The sequence below is a fragment of the Anthonomus grandis genome, chromosome 10 (assembly GCF_022605725.1).
Source record: "Anthonomus grandis grandis chromosome 10, icAntGran1.3, whole genome shotgun sequence".
Taxonomy (NCBI): Eukaryota; Metazoa; Arthropoda; class Insecta; order Coleoptera; family Curculionidae; genus Anthonomus; species Anthonomus grandis.
The window spans coordinates 19,476,607-19,499,114 of NC_065555.1; the positions used below are offsets into that span (position 1 = coordinate 19,476,607).

The 22,508-nt window shown below is 37.8% G+C and overlaps 1 protein-coding gene across 1 annotated transcript; it reads right to left on the reverse strand.

Annotated features, from left to right (window-relative positions):
* Positions 1 to 15,216: 15,216 nt before the first annotated feature.
* Positions 15,217 to 16,089, reverse strand: LOC126741427 (uncharacterized). Its single transcript, XM_050447832.1, has one exon. It carries the CDS (start codon positions 16,087 to 16,089, stop codon positions 15,217 to 15,219), a length of 873 nt encoding a protein of 290 aa, XP_050303789.1.
* Between the last annotated feature and the right edge of the window lie 6,419 nt (positions 16,090 to 22,508).

The following is a 22,508-nucleotide window of genomic DNA, read 5'->3' on the forward strand; positions in this document are numbered from 1 at the left end:
TTTTTAATAACATCTTGTAGTCCCCTTCTTTCTTTTCAAGCTATCGCATGAACGGTGTGACCTAGCGGTCAACGCAGCAAACGGTAACAGTCTTGCTGCAAGGTTGTAGTCGTAGTCGTAGAGTCGCCTATGCATGTTTCTTATTGCTCGTTGCTTACAGCAACGCATTTCGTATATGGCCTCGCCGATGGTAACGCAACAAAAGCCAGGCGTAATTATTAAAAACTGCCTGGGCTTCTTAAAGATGTACAACTGCACTGTTGCATTTTTGTTAAGAATATGGTATTTTGCTTGCAATCGACGAACAAACATTTTCACACCGCATCAGATTTTTAGGGAAGTAAAATTGTTTTTATTTTTTTAAGCGAAAACAATGCGTCGGATAGAAAAAAAACAAGAAATCAAATTTACTAAAAAGTGATTAAAGATTAAAAAAAATTATCTTCAGAAAAAACAGTGGCGTAGTATTTTTTTCACTAAAAATATTCAAATGACACGTAGGGACGCCACTGGCAGAGAACATTTTTTTTGCACATCAAAAAATACGTCTTGATGCATAGAATACATGTATCAAATTTCATAAAAATATCTACAATATCATTTAAGTTATTAATAAAAAACTGATTTTTTTTGAAAACTTTAACACCTTGTATCTCAAAAGTTAAGACAGGTGTTCATAAAAACTTTTTTTATGAACACAATTATGAGCACAACTTTAAGGAACACTCTGTAGATTAACTTTGGAAAATTTGCCCATCAGAGCTATATCTCTTTGATATTTTAACCAACAAAATTGATTCCCCTGAAATTCTTTTAATAGATTTAAACTAATACTTATATAAATACTCACCCATTTACAAAATGTATAATCATTTTAATATTTATGCATGTAATTTGGATTTAGATCTTTTAAATTTAAATAAATTTACCAAAATTATTGACGATAAACTTGATGCTTCTCAGAACATTTTCATTTTAAGTCACCCTTTATTATTAGCATAAGAAGATAACTTAATGTTATTCTTTTTTTTGTCTTGTTAGGTTTAATTGTTTTTGTTGCATTTAAATGAACATATTTTGCTTTATATACGTGTTATATCCAATTTCCCACAATAAATGTCACCTTCACAAAGTCACCCAGTCCTTGGTTCTCACCAGATCAGATAACACTTATCTAAACCAGATAAGTCACTTCCCAGACGTCGGATCAGCAGACACCCACACACACGATCAACCAAGATGTTAAGTCACGATACTGTAATTTTTGAAACTTATAATTTTATATAATAAACATATTTTTTAAAAAGGTAATTTTAAAATCAGTGATATAACAATTGGCGCAGTCGACGGTAGGATCTGACAACGTTGCTAGAACACGAGCATTTCTAACTAGTAACGGTGGCTCCCTATCCTTTAACAGAAAAAGAACCATAAAAGAATCCCGAAGTCATAATTTTTCACGTCCTGACGTCCTCACTCACAGCGAACTACGAAAGGAACACCTGGTGGAGCCGTTGGTAGTTAAATAGGCGTAGAGAACAAGACGATCAACTAGATGATTTCCTTACTGTAAGTACAATATTGAATCATCACGTGTTTGTATTTTATTGTTTTTATAATTTTATTGATTGGAATATTTAATCAAAGTTAGTCAAACTGCACGACTATTTAATATTTGATTATTCTGTTAATCAGAAAAAGAGAAACTAAACTTCAATAAAAGAAGTATTTATTTTTTAGAAAAGATATTAATTTTACACAAATAACAATACATTTATCTGTAATAACAAATAATTACTTTTACAATTATTTTTTTAAGTTAAAACATTTACAAATCGCTTGTAATTTTATTTTATTTACTATCGATTTATTGATCACCATGACAGACAACGATAATAATGCTGCGAATAATGCTGCAGAACTAGAACCATATAAATTATCAGAAATTTTCTCAATAATTCCTGAGTTTGAAGAAGATCAATTTTTTCTTCAAACATTTCTTAATGCTTCCGATTTTCTGATTGTGCTTATAACATGTCCACCAGAAATCAGAAACATCCATTAGTAATTCACATCAAAAATAAATTACGCGGAAGAGCAGCACAGCTAATAAGCTCTAGAAACCCTTTATCATACTTAGAAATAAAGCATCTACTTAACTCTCATTTTGGTGATACTACAGATCTATCCTCGCTTATTCAGGACTTGCAACGCGTTGCAACAAATAACAAACGAATCTCCTTTAACATTCCTAAATCGTGTTCAGATCTTAAATGCAAAAATGCATGCAAACATTCAGAAATCCAATATGTCAACTGACGAAAAACAAGCACAAATAACCCTAATCGAATCAATGGCACTCAATACCTTACTAACAGGATTAGAACCCAGAATTGGTCATATCATTCGAGCAAGAGATCTTTTAGAAGCCCAGGTTCGCATAAGACATGAACTTCAACTGTGTCAACCACCCAAATGTCATCCATGTGCCTCAGCCTAATCCTATTCAACAAAATAGACCCAATGAACAAAGACCCCACTTTTCATCTTCTAACCCACAACCAAGTAATTTTCAATCACGTCCTTCAGTAATACAAAGAAATCCAAATTTAAATCCCGACAAGTTTAGAGCCCATTTTGTGAATCGCGATCCTAACTATGAAAATAATACCCTAATAACTATTATCAATCACACGATAGACATGATTTTCCCTCAGAATTCAACCAATATGACCAATCAACAGATCAAATCGATATCCAAAACTATCAGGATTTTCTATCCCTATCCAATCAAAACCACCCACCAGACCTTACGTCGAATATGACCCACGAATCAGAAAACCAGTCAGAAATGACAGAAATCCAAGATCAAATTCAGACATTGAATCTAGACGATTTCGACCCGTTACTGAATTTCCCGGAACAGAATTTTATGTAAACCCCCTATTAACAGTTAATCCTAAAAACTTATACTACATTATAGACGCGACAAATACCTTAAAACTATTAATCGATACAGGTGCAGGTATTTCAATATTTAAAGAAAATGCCGTGAAAAATTTTAAACAAAGTTTTCCCCAAAAAGGTTTCTATCCAAGGAATTACCGCTGAAAAACTTCTTATTACAGAATCGACACTTGTACCCTTTAAAGTCGGAGACCCACATAAAGTCTATATATACAATTTAGATATTGATTTTGACGGAATCTTAGGTGTTCATTTTTTGGAACATTATAAATGCACTATTGATCTAAACAACAAACAATTAATAACTTATTTTAAAACCGTGCCACTTTACAAAATTGAGAAAACTACATAACTTGAAGAAGAACCCTCTAAAAGAAATTATCCAAATAAAATTAATATTCCAGCCAGAACAGAACAAATATTCAAACTTAAATGCAATCTCTCAAATACAGACGCTGTTTTATCTAGACAAGAAATCGAAAAAGTCCACATCCCTAATGCTTTAGTTCACATAAATACAAATGGTGAATTTTTTACGTCAATAGTCAATGCTAATGCTGTCCCCAAAAGTATAGAATTTTCCGATATCCAAACTGAACCTTTTGTTTCACATACCCTATTAAACTACAATACTTCTGAAATTCAAACCAATTTTCCCAGCAATTGAATTAAGAATATCAAAAACCAACTTCGCACAGAACATCTAAACGAAGAAGAAACTAAACTTATTACTAATCTTTGTCTAGAATACGAAGACATATTTTAACTCGAAGGCGATATACTTTCTTTCACTAATGAAATCAAACATCAAATCGAAACAAATAATGCCAGGCCCATTTTCACTAAGTCTTATAGATACCCTCACGTCCATAAAGAGGAAGTAAAATCCCAAGTAAACAAAATGCTAGATCAAGGCATTATCAGGCCCTCTATTTCCCCATGGTCCTCCTCAGTTTGGGTTGTGCCCAAAAAAATGGATTCTTCTGGAAAACAGAAGTGGAGAGTAGTCATCGACTACAGAAAACAATGAAACTACCGTGGATGACAAATACGCACTACTCAACATCTCCGATTTACTTGATCAACTCGGAAAGTGTCATTATTTCACTACACTTGACCTCGCATCTGGCTTTCACCAGATAGAAATCGACCCCAAAGACATTCCGAAAACAGCATTTTCCGTTGAAAACGGTCATTATGAGTTCATCAGAATGCCGTTTGCTCTTAAAAATGCCCCGTCCACCTTCCAACGCGTCATGGACAATATCCTCCTTGGCATTTTAAAAGAACGCTGTCTTGTCTATATGGACGATATAATCGTTTACTCGTTCACAATTCACGATCACATTAACCGACTAACCGATGTTTTCAAACGCCTAAGGAAATTCAACCTTAAAATTCAACCAGATAAGTGTGAGTTCCTTCGAGAAGAAGTAGCTTACCTTGGCCATTTGATAACACAAGAAGGAGTAAAACCAAATCCCGAAAAAATTAAATGCATAAAAAATTTTCCAAAATTAAAATCTCCGAAAGATATTAAGTCCTTCCTTGGTCTTACTGGCTATATCTGACGGTTTATCCCAAATTTCGCCAAAATTTCTAAACCATTAACAAGATTACTCCAAAAGGATGTACCTTTTGACTTTGATGCAGATTGCAGACAACACAAGACGTACTTTCGACGAGCTCAAAAATGCGTTAATTACAGACCCAATTTTAATATATCCAAATTTCGATGAACCATTCCTTCTAACCACTGATGCGAGTGCATATGCAATAGGCGCTGTTCTATCTCAAAGCCCCATTGGCAAAAATTTACCTATTGCTTTTGCGTCAAGAACACTATGCAGTGCTGAAACAAAATATTCCACCATTGAAAGGGAACTCCTTGCAATTGTGTGAGCAGTAAAGCAATTTCGTCCATACTTATATGAAAGGAAATTTACTCTCGTCACTGACCATCGCCCTCTCACGTGACTCTTTTCAATTAAAGACCCCGGAAGCAGATTAGCACGCTGGCGTTTAAAGTTAGAAGAATATAACTACAAAATTATTCATAAACCTGGAAAAGTAAATAAAAACGCGGACGCCCTTTCTAGAATTAAAATTAATCATTTTCAAGATTGCTCAAATTTTCAAAAGAAGATTTCAATTTTCGCTTCAAACGAAGACGATTCTGACTCAACCCTAAGTGCTGATGAAAAATCAGATGAAGTAATAGTAGACGATAAAAAAATAACTGCAGAATATAATAATTTTGCCCATTTATACGAAACGACATCTTTAATTGACTACTTTAAAATCGAAATTTCAAATGAACAACTTTTAGAAAATACTCATAAAAAAATAGTCACTTTTTTTTGGCAAAACAAACTAGAAGAGCTTCATCATAAATATTAGATGATATCTTTGAAGAAGACGCCAACTTTGGAGCAAACCAAATTAATATATTTTCTAGCAGATCTGTCAAAAATGGAAATTATTTAATAATTCCCCTTCCTTTCGACCCTGAAATGGTAGTTCAGCATTTGTTTTACGTGATTTATACGGGACGAAATAAATTTGATGTCAATCACTTATTACGTCGAAAGACGCCTTGAATTACCTATTTTAGAAATTTTATCTTACGTTTTCGCCGACAAAGACATTAAAATCAAAATTTGCCAAAATCTCATTAAAACTCCCGACGCTGACGAAATTCCCCAAATTCTAGATCATTACCATCGCGGTAAAACTAACTTACACCGTGGCATAAATGAAACGACACGTCGAATAAAAGAGAAATACCATTGGCCAGGTCTTTCAAAAGACGTTGAAAATCTTATAAAATCATGCGAAACCTGTCAAAAACTTAAAGCCTGTAGGAAAAACCTAAACAACCCTCTTGTAATAACCGAAACTCCTAAAACACCATTTGAACGTATTAATCTCGACATTTATGAAAACCCAACTAGAAATTACGCACTGACCATAAGAGATGAACTCACTAAATTTACGCAGTACTTATTACGCATTATAGCCGTGAATTTGACAATATCCTTATGAAAGATCTTTGCGAACTCTATGAGATAAAACTAACATTTTCTAGTGTAAGCCATCCTCAATCCAATGGCTCAATCGAAAGAATCCATGCTACTTTAGGAGAAATGATTCGGGCTAATCAATCCGAAAATCCAAACGATCACCCTTTCAACATATTACCATATGCTGTTATTTGTTATAACAACACAAAAAATAAAACACACGGATTCACACCATACGAGCTTATTTTTGGGCATACGTGCTTCAGACCTCCTGAAACCATCTATAATGAAAAAACTTTAATATCTAAATATGTACGAGACTTAAGCAATCGAATGCAATACTTCTATAAAGTTGCACGATCTAAAACTGATAGGAAAAAAGAAAAAGCTAAGGAACGTTTTGATCAACATCTTTCCCAAAACCCTCCAAACTATCAAGTAGGTAATAAAATATATATTAAAGAATCTCAAATTGCAAATAAAGCAGCAAATAAGTTTAACGGACCCTTTGAAATTCTCGAAATTCTTAAAAACTCAGCAATTGTATTAAACCACCAAACAAATCAAAAATCAAAAATAAATTTTGATAGAATGAAACCCTATCATGAGTAAATTCTCTCTCAGACTCTTCGGACTGTTTCCAGTCATCCTTTGCCAATATTCCATAACACCGATCAACAATACCATTGGAATCTTCTTTCACGAAGAATCAAAATTAAAAATTTCTAATAACAAATGGACCCTTCTTGTTAATAAAGATTTAGAACCAATAAAAAATACAATAGAAAATAATGACAAAATACTAAACAACCTGTTAACACCCTCGATGAAGACGTACCTCAAATGTTAGCTTTTAAGACGGAAGTCCAAACTCACGTTAGTCTCCTTAGACAAATATCAAACTCCATAAATCAAAAATACTCAGACATTATGGTTGACACACGCAAATACATTTTTAGAGAAAAACGTGGATTAATAAACGGTATGGGATCAATTTGGAAATCCATAACTGGAAATCTAGATGCCTCAGACGGTGAATATTTTAATGAATGGATAGACAAACTAGCACGTGACAAACATGAACTAGAGAACCTCTTAAAAAATCAAATTTCCGTAACAACCTCAGTAATAAAGAACTTTAACGCCACCATCCAAAAACTTCAAGTTGACGAGGAAACATATGATAAAGATATAGAGAAAATTAGGAATTCAATAATGGATATTTCTGATCAGCTTAAATACTACTCATCCCAAATCGCAATTTTAAACATTTGTGAGTCATTAATGGAGAGCTATTCATTTATTGAAAACTATCTTAATGATGTCATAAATGCAATCACTTTCGCAAGATTAAAAATACTACATAGTTCAATCATCACCCCGCAAGACTTAATTGAGTCCTTAAAGCACATATCACAATCATTACAAACCAATAACCTTCCATTACCAATCTATATTCTAGTGTGGCTCAATATCTCGATATAATAGAACTACAAGCATACCAAATAGATTCTAGAATAATTTTTGTTCTCAACATACCACTGGTAGATCCTGAAAAATATACTTTGTTTAATTTGTATCCAATTTCAATATTGGATAGTCGAACTGGTCTTCACCATATTTTAACTACATCATATAAACACATTGCGCGAAATGATGATTCACTGTTGTGTGTAACAATCCGGAACCTAGGAGCATGTAAATCTCTTGGAGGAAAAACAAAACTATGTTCCAATAGACACAGACGCCATCTGTGAAGCCCAACTCCTCAGACAACTAAGTCATCTACCCAGGACATGCCAGACTTCCATAGTACTTGCAAAAGATTACAACATCCAATAAATTAGCCAAAACTTATGGCTAATAGCCGTTGCTGACCCTCTTCCCATAACAATCAAATGTGGTACCAGAGACATCGTCACGAAAATCACTAACAACAATACGCTCTTGAAACTCCAACCTGAATGTAATGCATTTGTTGGCAGCACGAGAATTCACGCCCAGAAACAAATTGACGCACGTGACAACATCACCTATAGCAGTCATCCAGTTATTATACCCTACAGCTGCTGTGACCACCTACCAGGAAAAATACATTTGCCCGATTTGAAACCACTTAAACTGAATAAATTAAATGAAGAGGACCTCAACATAGCACAACATAAGCTAAACCAATATTCTGACAAACTGGACCGACTCATAAAGCAACCCTTTGTTAACAAACACATAAGCCGGTTTACTATTGTAATAATAATCTTGATTGTAGTATTGCTCACCCTCTACATCACCTGTAAATGCAAAAAACGAAGAAATCTCAAAATAGGAATCGCCACTTCCAGCGATGACTATCCTCCTTCACCACCTAAACATCCAGGCAATACTTTTACCAGACAATGGAGGAAGGTCCTTCCCAGAAGAAGACCAAGCATCCATGTTGGAGATCTCCCATAAGAGGGAGAAGAACTAGAACTCAAGCCGAACAAACAGATGTATTAAAAAGTTGCTGTCACACATCAACTTTTTTCTTAATGGAGGAGCTGTTATATCCAATTTCCCACAATAAATGTCACCTTCACAAAGTCACCCAGTCCTTGGTTCTCACCGGATCAGATAACACTTATCTAAATCAGATAAGTCACTTCCCAGACGCCGGATCAGCAGACACCCACACACACGATCAACCAAGATGCCAGTTCCCACTGAATCGGCATATTTTACATATAAATAGGAGGACAACAAACCATTGTAATGAATTAATTAGATTAGACTCTTTAAGTTAAGTCACGATACTGTAATTTTTGAAACTTATAATTTTATATAGTCAAAATATTTTTTAAAAAGGTAATTTTAAAATCAGTGATATAACATACGTGAATGTACGTGATAAATACGTAACATTGGTGTCTGTAATTGGCCCTCGGACTGTACTTAATAAATAAATAAATAAAAATGTTTTGTCAAACAAAAACCTGTTTTTTTAATGTTGTTTGTTGTTTTTATACCTGCAAATCTTAAGGGTAATTTATTTATAAATAGGTTCTAAAGTAACCAACCAATTATATTAAATTATACATTATATTTCACATATATATGTAAAATATGATAAGGAAAATATAAACACGAATAACTACAGTACCTATAATCGTGAGTTGCTAACCATTTTCAGTGGTATTCATCATTTTCAACATTTTTTAGAGGGCAATCAGTTTACCATCTACACGGACCACACAGCCTTTGATATATGCCTTCCAACAGACGTTTTCCTGAAACTCCACACTTAATTGCACCCAGGACATGCTGCTATTCTAAGGCTCATCGCTGAACGGTTCATTTGGCATAATATGAACTGCAAAGTTAAGGAGTGGTCCCGAGAATGCATCCAATGCCAGCGTGCCAAAGTCGGACGTCACACTGTAACCCCTGTGGCGCCACTGGGAATGCCTGACGACCGGTTTGCCCACATACATGTGGACATCGTGGGCCCACTGCCGACAAGCCAGAACTGCCGCTCCCTCCTGACTATCATAGCCAGAAGCGATTCCCATCCAAGAGATCACAACTGAAGTAGCGGCTGAGAAGCTTATTGAGGGGTGGATCTCCCGATTTGGGTGCCAGCGACGATCACCACAGATCGAGGTAGGCAATTCGAGTCTCAGCTCTTCCGCCAGTTAAATAAACTACTAGGGATGCAGCACATTAAGACTACTGCCTATCATAACCAGTCTAATGGCTGCATTGAGCGTTTTCATCGTACCCTTAAAGCTGCTCTAATCGCCGCCGACGCAATATCCTAGGTAGAAGCCCTTCCTTTGGTCATGTTGAGCCTTCGAAATACCTTTAAGCCGGATATTTCATGCACGCCTTCCGAGTTAGTGTATGGGACACCTGTACGACTTCCTAGACAACTATTTGTTCCTAGTAACGCTGTACCCCTTTAGCGTCTTCGAGAGACCACGGAATCATTGCGCCCAGTATCAACGAGCAATCACTCAGCCTGCACTGCCTATGTCCACCCAGACCGGCAGACCACAACTTATGTTTGTTCGTGTTGATAAGGTGAAGCCTCCACTGACAGCTCCATATTGTGGACCTTTATGTTTTTTTTAATCAACCTGTAAAGGAAAGGGCCATGGAAACGAAAGGGCACAATAGGTTTAGCTGTTTTAGAATTATGAAAGAGATAACGCAACAGATTTAGCAGTATTAGAAAGAGACATAAGTTTATACCTGCTCAATTAAGTTGCTTTCAAGAAATTGGTTCACGCGTCCTTGAAGAAAAACTTATTTGTTTTTCGTAAGTTACCTAATCATTTTTGTTACATGTGGCACTTCGTTAGAAAGGCTATTAACTAGAAAAGTTTTTTAACACATTTTAAAACCACACAACTTTTTTTATTATAATTTTTTTCATTGTAAAGTTGACGTAACATTTATTTTCTATTGATTTGAGGAAGTTTATTACTCCACTGATAGTTTCTCTTTAATTATTTTTCTCAGTTATTACCTTAATCTGAATGAGACAACATTAGTCTTTAAAATAAAATTAATTGTGCGCCATTTTGGCCAAAAATTAAAAAAAAATTGAAAGTTAAAGTAAAAAAACGGGGAAAATCTAATAAAAAAAGGAAAAAATATATTACTCCTAAATTTTACTACTCTTAAATTTAAGGAAAAACAAAAAAATACTATGCGTTTTAAATACCCAGTAAACCTCACCTATTCACCATTTCCGTTTGGCTACTTACCTTCCAAACACCCTGTATATCGTGATAGTTTGACATGTCATCAGCCGATCTTTTGTTTCTTTACTTTTGCGAACTTATAGGATGTAGGAAAAACTTTCTTTTACTTTAAACTTTTATATAAGCATTTAGGGCATTTGTTAAACGATAATACTATAATGCTAAAAAATAATGCCATGGTCAGTGATGAATCTTGTGTGAGTAAGTATCAGGTAAATTTATTTATAGAGGTACAATTCAGAGATGCTAGGCTTTCTGTTATGTTTACAAAAAAATTAAAGACCTGAGCATTTAAGTTATGTGAGGAAATTAGTTGTGTCGATATTCGTCGTGAATAAAAGTCAATATTCATTAACATCATCCATTGTACCAAATCAACTGTTTCCATACCTTTTTCATAATTTGTTTGCAATAATGGCAGATGCATGTCCAACTTACTTATGCTCGTGTGGAAATTGCTATGCGCAAAATTGCATTATTTTATCAATTAATACCACAAAAAATTACTACAGATGCCAACAGAAAAAATTATTTTGTTTTGGACCAGCAAAAAGTACCGGATGGCGAAAAATATGTTTACCAGGATAAGTAAGAAACACAAAAAAGAGGAAGAAGATAGATATTTTAGTAAAGAATGTCGACAAAAAAAGGGATGCTGATTGAACTAAGAAAGCATGTAAAAATTACGAATAAGTTGGCAATAATAGACCAAAACTACAGAGGACTATTACAAAAATATGAGGAATAAGTGTCCATTAACAACGAACTGAAAACTTATATACTGAGTTTACAGAAGTAAGGGAGCAAATGCAACCTACAATACTTTTATTAGGAGAATACCTTATTTACAGGAACAAGAAAAAATTGATGATATCACCTAGAAGATCGGACAGCAAGAAATAAAAAATTAAATTAAAAAATATCAAGGTCTACAGAGTAGGAAAAGTCATATTACAAGATACACTGATGATAGCTTTGTTTATTTTGACCATGATCTTATTACTTCAATTCAATTATGTAGTTATGAAAAGGTACGAGATTGTAAGAAAAATAACAAATATAAGTTTTTTTGGGTCAAAGAGAGAGGAATTTTTGTTCCAGAAGATTAAACAAGCAAAGTTGCACTAATTGAAGATAAGGAGACTGTAAAAACTTGCAGCAAACCGGCAAAGGAGCACCAGTTTTGCATAAACTACATCAACATGCAAAGTTTCTGAAAGACAAACTGCAGTGCTTTAATAATACTCATGACAGCGATGTACTTATACTAATAGACACATTGTTGTCAAGGGACAAGATGAAGCATTTTAGCATAGTTGGACATGAAGTAATACATGTATACAGTAATAGATAGTACAGGAGGGGAAGTTGCTATAAAAACTACACTTACATAAAAGTTATCGTGATTTTAATTTGTCGGCATTTTGCAGGCCACTTAGCTATTTTTTTAGGGATTTTATTAAAATATTTCAACATCTCTTATCAACATATGCTAAAGAAAAGAAATATAATTGTGGGTGACATGAATGTTAATACTCTACTGGAAACAAAATATCCAAACGAAAAAGAATTCATTAAATTTTTTTTTTTTTTGGGTCGGTGGAGAAATTTTTTATGACTACTGGTTACGCGGCGCCGCCCCCAGTAGTGTGGGACTTAGTGTCGAGTCTGTTTCGTCCTATACCCACTAAAACTCCACCGCTGGGTGGTGCCTTGTGGCTCCCTACACTGCGGTCAGCTAAGAAGCAGTCCTATTGTGTTCCATATGTTTAGTCCCCCAGGTTCAATTCTGTAGCTTCAAGAAAGTCCAGGATTGTGCCCAGTGGTAGATTTCTTATACCCTCTGGTGAGGGTTTCTCTTCCCCCAGGAATGTTGCCCTGGTTTGATTAAATGCTTCACAGAAGCACAGTATGTGAAGAGTTGTTTCGTCCTCCTCATTGCATCCCCTACATAGCGAGGTAACTGATTTCCCTAGCGTATGCAGGTGTTTCCTGCTGAGTGCATGGCCTGTAAATAGCCCCGCGACCCTTCGCAGTTGTTGTCTGGAGAGGCCCAGTATGTTCTCACCCTTCTTGAAGGGTGGGCTGCCTATAAGTTGTTTGGATTGTTCCATCTTTGGCAGCTGTTCCCAGTAGAATTTGTTCTGGTTTGTTAGCCAGTTGCCGATTTCCCTCTTCCAGGTCTTATCGCTGACACATGTTGGTTCAGGGCCTACCAGGCTGTTGCTGGCTCCCTGGGTTGCAAGTTGGATAGCCCTTCTTGCAGCCTTATTGTCGCCCATATTCTCTGCTAGGATTATCTCTGGCCTATTTTGCGCTTCGGCGAGGTTCCTGAGATCCTCCCAGCAGCTTTGCACAGTCCTTGACTTAGTCTCGAACTGTTGTAGTGCAAGTGTTGCAGCCTGGTCTCCTGTGAAAATTGCGAAGGTTTTGCCTCTTGGCAGCCCTTCTCTCATCAGTTGGACACAGGTTTGTATTCCTATTATGCTTGCCTGTAAATTTGTTGTTTCCAGGCCCAGGTTTAGCATAAGTTGTCAGCCCTGTGGTTCGTCCTCCACCATGCCCACAGCTACCCCGATCTTGGATCGTTTGGTTGCCCTGTGCCATACTGACTAACCTCTTTGCCTGAGCCTGTCCGCTTCTGCGTCCAGTGGTCCCCTTTTCTCTTTGATGACAAAAGGTTTGTCTAGGTATGTGACCTTGGTTCTGTCTGTTCTTAGGGCCAGGCGCCCAAGGTCCTGTATCTTGTCAAATAAGGCATTGTGCCCATCTTTCGATAGGATTGTTGCGCCATTTGACAGCAGTCTTTTCGCCTCCGATATAGCTTCAGCCCGTACCACTAAGTGTAGCGGGCTTAGTCCTATCAGATTCTCTAGGGCAGCAGTCGGCGTTGTTGACATCGCTCCTGTTATGCCCAGACATGCTATTCGTTGTGTTTTGTTGAGTATCTGTATTACAGTCCTCTTTTCTGCCGCATGCCACCATATAGGTGCTGCGTATGTAATGATGGGTCTAACCATTGTCGTGTACATCCAATGTACCATTTTTGGTGACAGTCCCCATGATCTACCGAACATTCTCTTACAGTACATAAGAGTTTTCGTGGCTTTATTTGTAGCCTGGATTACATGTTTCTTGAAGCTGAGTTTTCTATCCAGGGTTATACCTAGATATTTGACCTCGTCTTCAAGTCGCAGATTTTCTCCATAAAATTTTATGTTTCTAATGGGGCTTTAGTTTCCTTCTTTTGGTAAAGGAAACCAGAGTAGTTTTTGTGGGATTTACCCTTAGTTGTTCTTCCTCACACCAGTGCTCGACAGTAGTCAGGGCTCTTTGCATTTTTTCGAATACATGAGCCTGACTACCCCCTCGTGTAAGGATGACTATATCGTCAGCATATCCTATAGCGAGGATAAGCTGCCTCTCCAGTCGTGTCAGCAAGCTGTCCGATACAAGGTTCCACAGCAGCGGTGACAGTACGCCCCCTTGCGGTGTTCCCCTGCACACTTTGGCCTTAACCGTTATGCTTTTGAGATTTGCTGCTACTTTCCTATGATTTAGCATTTGGGTTATCCAGCCGCCAATCATGGGATGTATTCCTCGTGCTGCTATCGCACGGTTGATTGAGTCATATGATGTATTGTCGAATGCTCCCTCAATGTCTAACAAAGCTCCTAGGGCGATCTCTTTGTTGTTCAGAGATTGTTCGACCCTCTGGGTTATCTCGTGAATCGCTGATTCGCAAGATTTACCTGTTTGGTAGGCATACTGGTGTCGATGTAGAGGGTTGACCCGTAACACATTGTCCCTGATATGCCTTTCTATGAGCTTTTCCTCTGTTTTTAGGAGGAATGATGTAAGGCAGATTGGTCGGAAGGATTTAGGTTTCGCATAGGAGTCGCGTCCCGTCTTTGGTAGAAATACTACCTTTGCTTCCCTCCAACTCTCTGGTATATGCGCCGTGGCTAGACTTGCCCGCATTATTTTACATAGTGCAGGCAGCAGCAGTTCGCTACCCCGCTGTAACATGCCTGGCATTATGCCATCCATTCCGGGAGATTTAAATGGTTTGAAGGAATTTATCGCCCATTTAACCTTCTCGTAGGTTACTACCTTTTTTGCTAGTTCCCAGTGTTCCCTGTTCGGAATGATAGGAGTTGGGTCCTGGGTATGTTCTGGTTGATGGAGAATTTTCGATCCCAGAAAGTGCGTGTTCAGCATTAAGCCAAGCGTTTCTTCCTCGGTTGTCGTATATTCTCCATCGGGTTTTAGACAAGAGCCTGGGGTTTGTCGTTGGTCTCTGTTAGGTGCCGGCATAGCTTCCTCCACCCTTCTTTCTTTGCTCTTTTTACAGCATCATTGTACCTGGTTAAGTGTTGTCTGCATAGATTCCACTCGCCAGTTCTTTTGGCTCTGTTAAAAAGCTTTCTTACTGTCTTCCTTAGCTCGCCCAATTCTTGGTTCCAGCATGAGGTGTTCCCTGCTTAACGCGGTTTGCTTAGTGGACATGAATTTTCAAAAGCAACTTTAATAGCCTCAGTGACTGACTCTGTCAGCACTTCGAGCTCTACATTGTCTTTTGCCTCCGTTGGATAGTTCTCCAGTTCCCGTCCTAGTATCTCATTGAAAAGGTCCCAGTCCGTTTTCCTGGCGTTCCTGTAGGTCTCCGGATTTGTATCCATAGATTCTAGATCGAATCTTATGTACCTGTGATCCGACAAACTTGGTTCGTCAGATACATGCCATTTTTTAACGAGGTCGCAGATGCGTCCCTTGCCAGTGGTTAGATCAATTACTTCTCTGCGGAGTATGTTGACGAAGGTCGGTTCCTCCCCCACATTAAGTATATTTAGATCGGAGGCAGCACAGTAATTTAATAATGATTCGCCTCGTTTGTTTGTTCCAGTGCTTCCCCAGATAGTGTGGTGAGCATTGGCGTCACAGCCTACTATAAGGTTTTCCAATCTTTGATGGTCTATCAACCTCCGAACTGTTGTCGGAGGTGGTTCCCCTTGTTGATCGTGCGGAAAGTATGCTGATACTATTATTGTATCGTAGCTCCTCTCCGCTGTTTTGATTTGCACTTTGACCGCCCCTGTGTCCCTGTCACAAAACTCCCACAGCGGTGTGGCCTCTATATCTTTTCTTATAAAGATACAGCTTCTTAGGTTACGTCCCTCTTTTGGGTCTGACACTAGTCTCCCGTTGAGGTTTCCTAGTCCCTTTATCTGGCCTCTATAAGTATAAGGTTCCTGAATCAGGGCTATCTGAATATTGTTGTCGGCTATGCATTTTTGTAAGGCCGCAGTGGCTGCTTTGCAGTGGTGGAGGTTTTTTTGTATCAGCCTCGCACCCATTGCGGAGAGCGATTTTAGGCAGAAGAGGTTCCCGGCAAACCCTCTGTTTCCATAGAAGTTGCCTGGTCCCTCTTCTCTTTCTCTTGGCTGCTGGCCAAGAGTCTGATTTTTAGGCTGCCAAAGTTGAGGTATAGCGATTGATTCGCTTCCCTTACTTTGGCCCAGGATTTCTCGTCCATGAGGAGCGTTACCAAGCAACCCTTGTCATCCTGGTCCTTCCTCATATCGAGCACTTTCCACAAGCTGGTGTTGATGTTGTTTTGAACATCCAGCTTGTGTAGGAGTGCTTTCGGTTCCTCAGTAGGTCCCGGCACCCAGGTTATTACCTTCACCGGTCTGGGAAGTTGCCGTCCTCCGTTATCTGGCGTTCAGCCCCTTCCCAGGGAGTTTCCTTCTGCGCCAGTTCGACGAGCCAATTTTTAGTTGACTCGTCGACACAGGTGATGTGAAGGATTCCCCCACCGTGGCTTACGCCTGCAAACTTGGGCGCAATTTGCGATCCGCTCTGCAGAGCGAGCGTTTTGTTGAGCAGCCAGCCCTTTAGGGTGTTTGCCTGCTCCTCCGAGACGAATGCCTCGGGGTATTTTTTGGCTGTTATGACCATTCTTAGGACCCCCGCCGCAGCATCCCGATAGGACAGCCCTGGTTCCCGTCTTGGGCCCCTGGGCTTCTTCCTGGGTCTTTTTGACTCCGGCGGAGTTTCTCCCTCTGAGCGATGTCGTTTTTGCGTCTCTCTCGTATTGGCCTTGGTCTGGGTGGGTGTCAGTGCCTCTTTGGGCCTCGTCCCCCCCCTTCTCTTGGCCGCCAACAGTTTGGCTTTCCGTCTTTGAGCCCCCGACGGTCGTTTCCTCCAAGCAGGTCCCTCTTTGGCTTTCTCAGCGGCGGTTCCTTGCGGCCCCGCCGTTGACTTCTCAACAGCAGTTCCTTTAGGTCCCGCCATTGCTGGCAAAGGTTGCTCTTGGCCCCCTTCTTTGGTGGTTTGGTTATCTTGGTCCATCATAGATGTTCCCACGAGTAGCTAGGGAAAGGGTGGTCCACCCCTGCAGAGCCCCGCATGCAGGGGTAAGGCTGTATACAATGGGGTGCGCCTTGTTCCCCAGGGTTGGCCGCTAGTGACTGGGCTTCCCCTTAGTCTTGCATCCCTTGGCGCGCGCCATACCCTAGAAATTGGGAGATTTTATAGTGTTCTCACTACGCGGTCCGGGTGGTTAAGCCCAGACCCCCGTGCCGTTCATCAGCACGTACCCCACGCTCCCTTTCAGGATCATGGGGGTCGTTGCGCCGAATGGACGGTTTACGGTGTATAGCTGGTCCGCGACGATGACCTTCAGTTGGCTCGGACGGGTGTAGGCCCGTTGGCTTCCCTTATAGTCACCGTTAACCGGAACCATTTCTGGTTTTCCGGCCGTTCTCGTATCCGCCACCTGGAGACGCGCCTGACAGGTTGCTAAACCCCCGCAGATGTTTACTGCGGTATCAGGATTCATTACATTTACTTGGCTATTCTATTTAAAATAATATCTCTTAATGATGGTGTTAGGCTATCTGAAAATACAATATTTCTAATTGACCATGTTGTTTGTAATAAGAACTTTTGTTGCGATGTCACAGTATTGAATTACAAAATATCAGATCACAAACCCTTAATTATACAAATAAAAATAAATAAGCCTAAACGTAAAATTTATAGGGAAGTAAATGTTCCAAATCATCACAAATTAAATACACATACATATGAAATTATTGTAATAATAGAAAAAGGAATAAGTCACAGCAATCTAGTAGTAGTAGTAGTTGTTGTAGTAAGGGTGGGCGCGCTAGAGCTCGGCAAGTAGAATCACCCACCCCTACGCCTCTTATCAATCCGCGGTCAAGACTATCAATGCGCGGTCTTCACTGAGTCCGCCCGCCCTTTTAATAAAGGCTTGCACGTTGTCCCAGTCCAGATCTTTAAGATCTTCCCGTTGGAGTGTCGTTGCTGCGAAAATTTTCCTTCTCAGCCGACTCCACCTATCTTAGACACCTAGTATGTGGTAGGCTTTCCTCCCCTGTACCGCAATTCGGACAGAGTGGGCTTTCTGTTAAACTAAGAAGGTGTAGATGCCTGTTTAGACTGTTGTGCCCGGTCAGGATTCCCACCAAGTCTTTGATACATTGTCGGGTCTTTCTTAGCAGTCGCCTTGCTTAAGAGCCGTCATGGTCTGGTATCATGTCCTTGGCCTGTCTATACCCTTCTGTCCTTCTCCAATTCTGGGAAATTTGTGTTTTGCTAAGACCGAGGCAAGGTTCGGGGCCTAGGGGTTAACGGAACCTTGTCTTGCCAGTTCGTCGATCCGCTCATTGCCCTCGACACCTTGGTGTCCTGGGATCCACCTCAGTCTAACTTCCTCGTGTGCTGCAAGCCTTTCCAATGCGACTCTGCATTCCTGGACTAGCGCTGACCTGGCCCTGGGTTTCTCAATCGCCTTGAGAGTAGCTTGACTATTGACTATATGACAGTGGAGTAGATGCAAATCCCCCCGTTACCTTCCAGTGCCTCTCGTTTGTTTGCTACTTCGAGTATAGCAAACACCTCCGCTTGGAGAAATGTGGTGTGTTTCCCTAGCATGAAGGATTCCCCTGTATTCGTTTCCATCCCGTACACTCCGGCTTCGGCTAAATTGGTGCTTTTCATTTAATCAAAAACTATATTGCACAACTTTTCTCTAATTATACCACATCTTCTACCATTTCCAAGATCCCCATACTGCTCATCCTTATTTTGGACGTCCTGTATAACCGTGATGAGAAGTTTTTTTTTAATTACTAACTCTTTCTAATTTTAGGTATAGGTGTTACAATTAGTAATTAAGGATTTGCCTAGTAATTGTTGTATTGCAACTTAAAATGTGGTCTAGTTTCCATATTTTATCAAGTTCTATTAACACCCTCACCCAAAACCTCTTTAACTTTTTTGTTTTTAATGTTATTTTAATTTCAGTTAAAGGTATTTGTTTTTTAATATTTTTTACCCAAAAAATTTGTATCTTCAGATATTGAATCACATGACAATATAAATTACTTTTTATAAAAAATTGTTTACTAAGAAGTTATATTATCATAGATATTAAGTTTTATGAATTATTTCAATTGATCCTTACATTTATGTGAAACCTACTTGTGTTACGTCATGCGACCACCAGCGAAACCGGATCACAGTTCTGAAAATCGTTATCTCGCGCTCTTAAAATTGTTATATGCAGCAGTTTTGGTATATTTGTAAATTAAGCTAGTTTATATTATAGTTTTTAGAATTGATTGTACCGCCGCAGAGTAAAGTCATTCGTTTTGTCTTTGAACTTTATTTTTTTCTTTAATAAAATTATATTTTTTACGGAAAAACATCGTTTCCATTTTTTGTTACATCAAAACTCTTATATCTTAACATTTGTCCCACATATTTTTTTTTGTATATTAGATTTTAGTAAATTAAGTGTACAGATCATTTATTTAAAAACTTGACACTCTTGAATGCAGAATAAAATATTATATTTAAAGAAAACCTCATGTTTGTTGTTGGAATGATAGCTTAAATTAACTTTTTTGGTTATTTCCTAATAAATTAATAATAGCTTTTTATATATTTTTTCATTTATGAATTTTTGTCTAAAAAAAAGACTTTAGTAAATAATTAATTATTTGTTTGTAAATTTAAGTTTTAAGAAATTTCAGCGCGTCTCCTCCCTTAAATACATCACTGATCACTTGACCAACTAAATGACATCATTGTGTTGTATGTTTAAACAAATAATAATAGAAACGTAGTTGGCAGCATCACCTTTGTCTTCAAAAAAATACCAACACGGCCGCATAACCGGAGATTACAGAGTCGTTGAAAACCGTCACTCAAAGAAGCCAGCAGCTAAATGAATGGTTCCTGAATTTGCCTGGCGGTAGCACCACCCGGTAAATGAAACTGGTGGGTAATCGTACTCAGGAATGCGTATCTTCCCAAATATTTAATCAACTCCGAGAGTTTCTTTAGAGAGAATTGGTCGAGATTGGTAACAGAATCACACGTTTTTATCTTTACGGGTTGATAGTTTGGCATTATTTTATTGGAAAAATATCACTGTAATACGTTTTGGGTATACAGATTTATGCACGACGCGAGGGGAGATTCTTCGAGCACTGAGTAAACATAGTTGACCAGAACGCGCGTTTTGGGTAAGTCAAGTTACCCATAACGCGAATAAAGTCTTGGTCTGGTGTTGTTTCGCTTTGTGAATCATCTATTTTCCCACGTCGCTTTCCCTTCGTTGCGCTTTACCCAGAACACATTTTTAATAAAATGATAATAAAATAGTAAAATAACTTTTATTTAAATGTTTTTTTTTACCTACCTATCACATAATTACGTTAGATATGTGTATGATAGTGATGTATTCATAATAATACAAAAAGTTAAACATAACTAAATTTTTTTTTGCTTTACAAAGAGTGCTCTTATGGCATTTAGAATTGTATAATAAATTTAATTTTATACACATACATGACTTATTTCCACATACCTTAAAACAGTTACATTTCACAAATTAGAAGACCAGCCTGAAGACAGTATATCTCGTTTCGTTTGTAGTGCTACTTTAATCTCATTGATAATTTCTAAGAATCGTTCATCTGATAATAACAACAACCTGTCCTTTTTCTCTAATATCATCTTTCATAATCTTCGTTTAAATTCAGCTTTCATTTTGGTATATTCTCGAAAACAAACATAATAAAACACAAAGCATAAATGAGATAGCCGGTGCACACACCTGTCGCAGAATTATACCGACCACTTACCTCTCAATGTATTCTCAGTAGACCCTAATAGCCACGCGATGTGGGCAAAATAAATGATTCACTACGCGAAATAACAGCGCGCCAAAGCTTCCTTCGCGATGTGAGTAAAGCAATTTACCCACAATGCGTTCTGGTTATTTAGGTTTACGCAGTATTCGAAAAAGGCTCTCATATTAGCTAAATATTGGCTACCTAATTATTAAAACCTTTATTTCTTAGTAATTTTCAACTAAAAATTTAAGTTTTTTACTGTTGAATAAATGAAATATGCGGTGCTTACATTTTTGTTTGATTATTTTTAAATGTAGATGTATTAGAATTACATTCAAGAACTAAATGGTTAAATTTTTTTTGTTAATGATTAGGTACTTAGGTATCTTATTAAAGGTTGTTTTGGTACGACTGGTTTCATTAGGATTTATTTTTAAATCAAAGTCAAAAGTTTGTGTGAAAAAATGCATATATTACTGTTACTAAACGTAACAACTACAGATAGACATACCTACTAAGTAATGACATGTTTGAATTTTAAATGATTGATTACTACACTTTTTGACGTTTTTGTTATTTTGTCAGACTAATAATATAGCATTGCCAAAGACATTATAAGTAATAAACGTAATGTTTCATTTATAACCAGCCCAAAAATGTGGAATTTTATTGTTTTAAAATCAGTAGTGAGAGAGAAAAGGATGGAGAAAGTGTTGTTAGTACTCCTTGGCAACAATGCATATTTTCAATAAATTTTTGTTTGGTTTGTTGTCAGTGGGGTAGAGCTTATGCACTAGTGCAAATACTATTATAATAATCGACAAATTTGTAATGTTCATTTTCCCTCCCTTACAAATCGGGTTAGGATTGTGTACTGTACAAATAATTTTCTATATCTATACATGTTGTTTTCGTCGTTCTTGTGCAATTTTAAATAGAGGCGAAAGATGTCATTACATAGTTAATTTACCTTAATATTTTTCATGTGACGACGCTGGTGGTAAAAATACAAAAGTCTTTTGCTGTTTAAACGTAAACACGCCCTTAGACTCATTAATTTAAAGCGTTTATTTGTTTTAATTCCTTGGCAACATCGCTCGGGATTCATTCATTCATAATTTTTAACAGAACTCGAAAAATAGTAAAACGTGTGTAAGACTGTGGCGCAATGTTGCCGCAATGACTAAATTTTTTAATTCTCCAAGATATTTTTGTTTTGACTACTGCTTTTATTAATATTTTTGCTTTTAAATTAAGTTAATTTGTTATTTTATTATATATATAAATATATATTTTATATATATATTTTCATTTTTCGAACATCTAAAAAACATTAAACCACTTCCACGCTTTGTAAAACAACTGTCTACCGAACAATAAATCGACATTTTAATATAATAGATTATAATAATTTGCCAGTCCACTGAGTCCACCCGGTACAACTAGTAATAAAATGCTCGCACATCAAAACGATTTACACTCTACTCACTGTGTAACCCAACAGATTCGATTGTTGGAGCGTCGCCCGGCAAATGAAGTGAGGGGCGGTGAATAGGTAATTCGGCGCGTGGAGCCGAGTGAAGGAACTTGTATTTTATTCA

Bases quoted from the DNA above. Each gene is read 5' to 3' on its own strand.
- LOC126741427 (XM_050447832.1), bottom strand. From the start codon at position 16,089: ATGGGTGCGAGGCTGATACAAAAAAACCTCCACCACTGCAAAGCAGCC.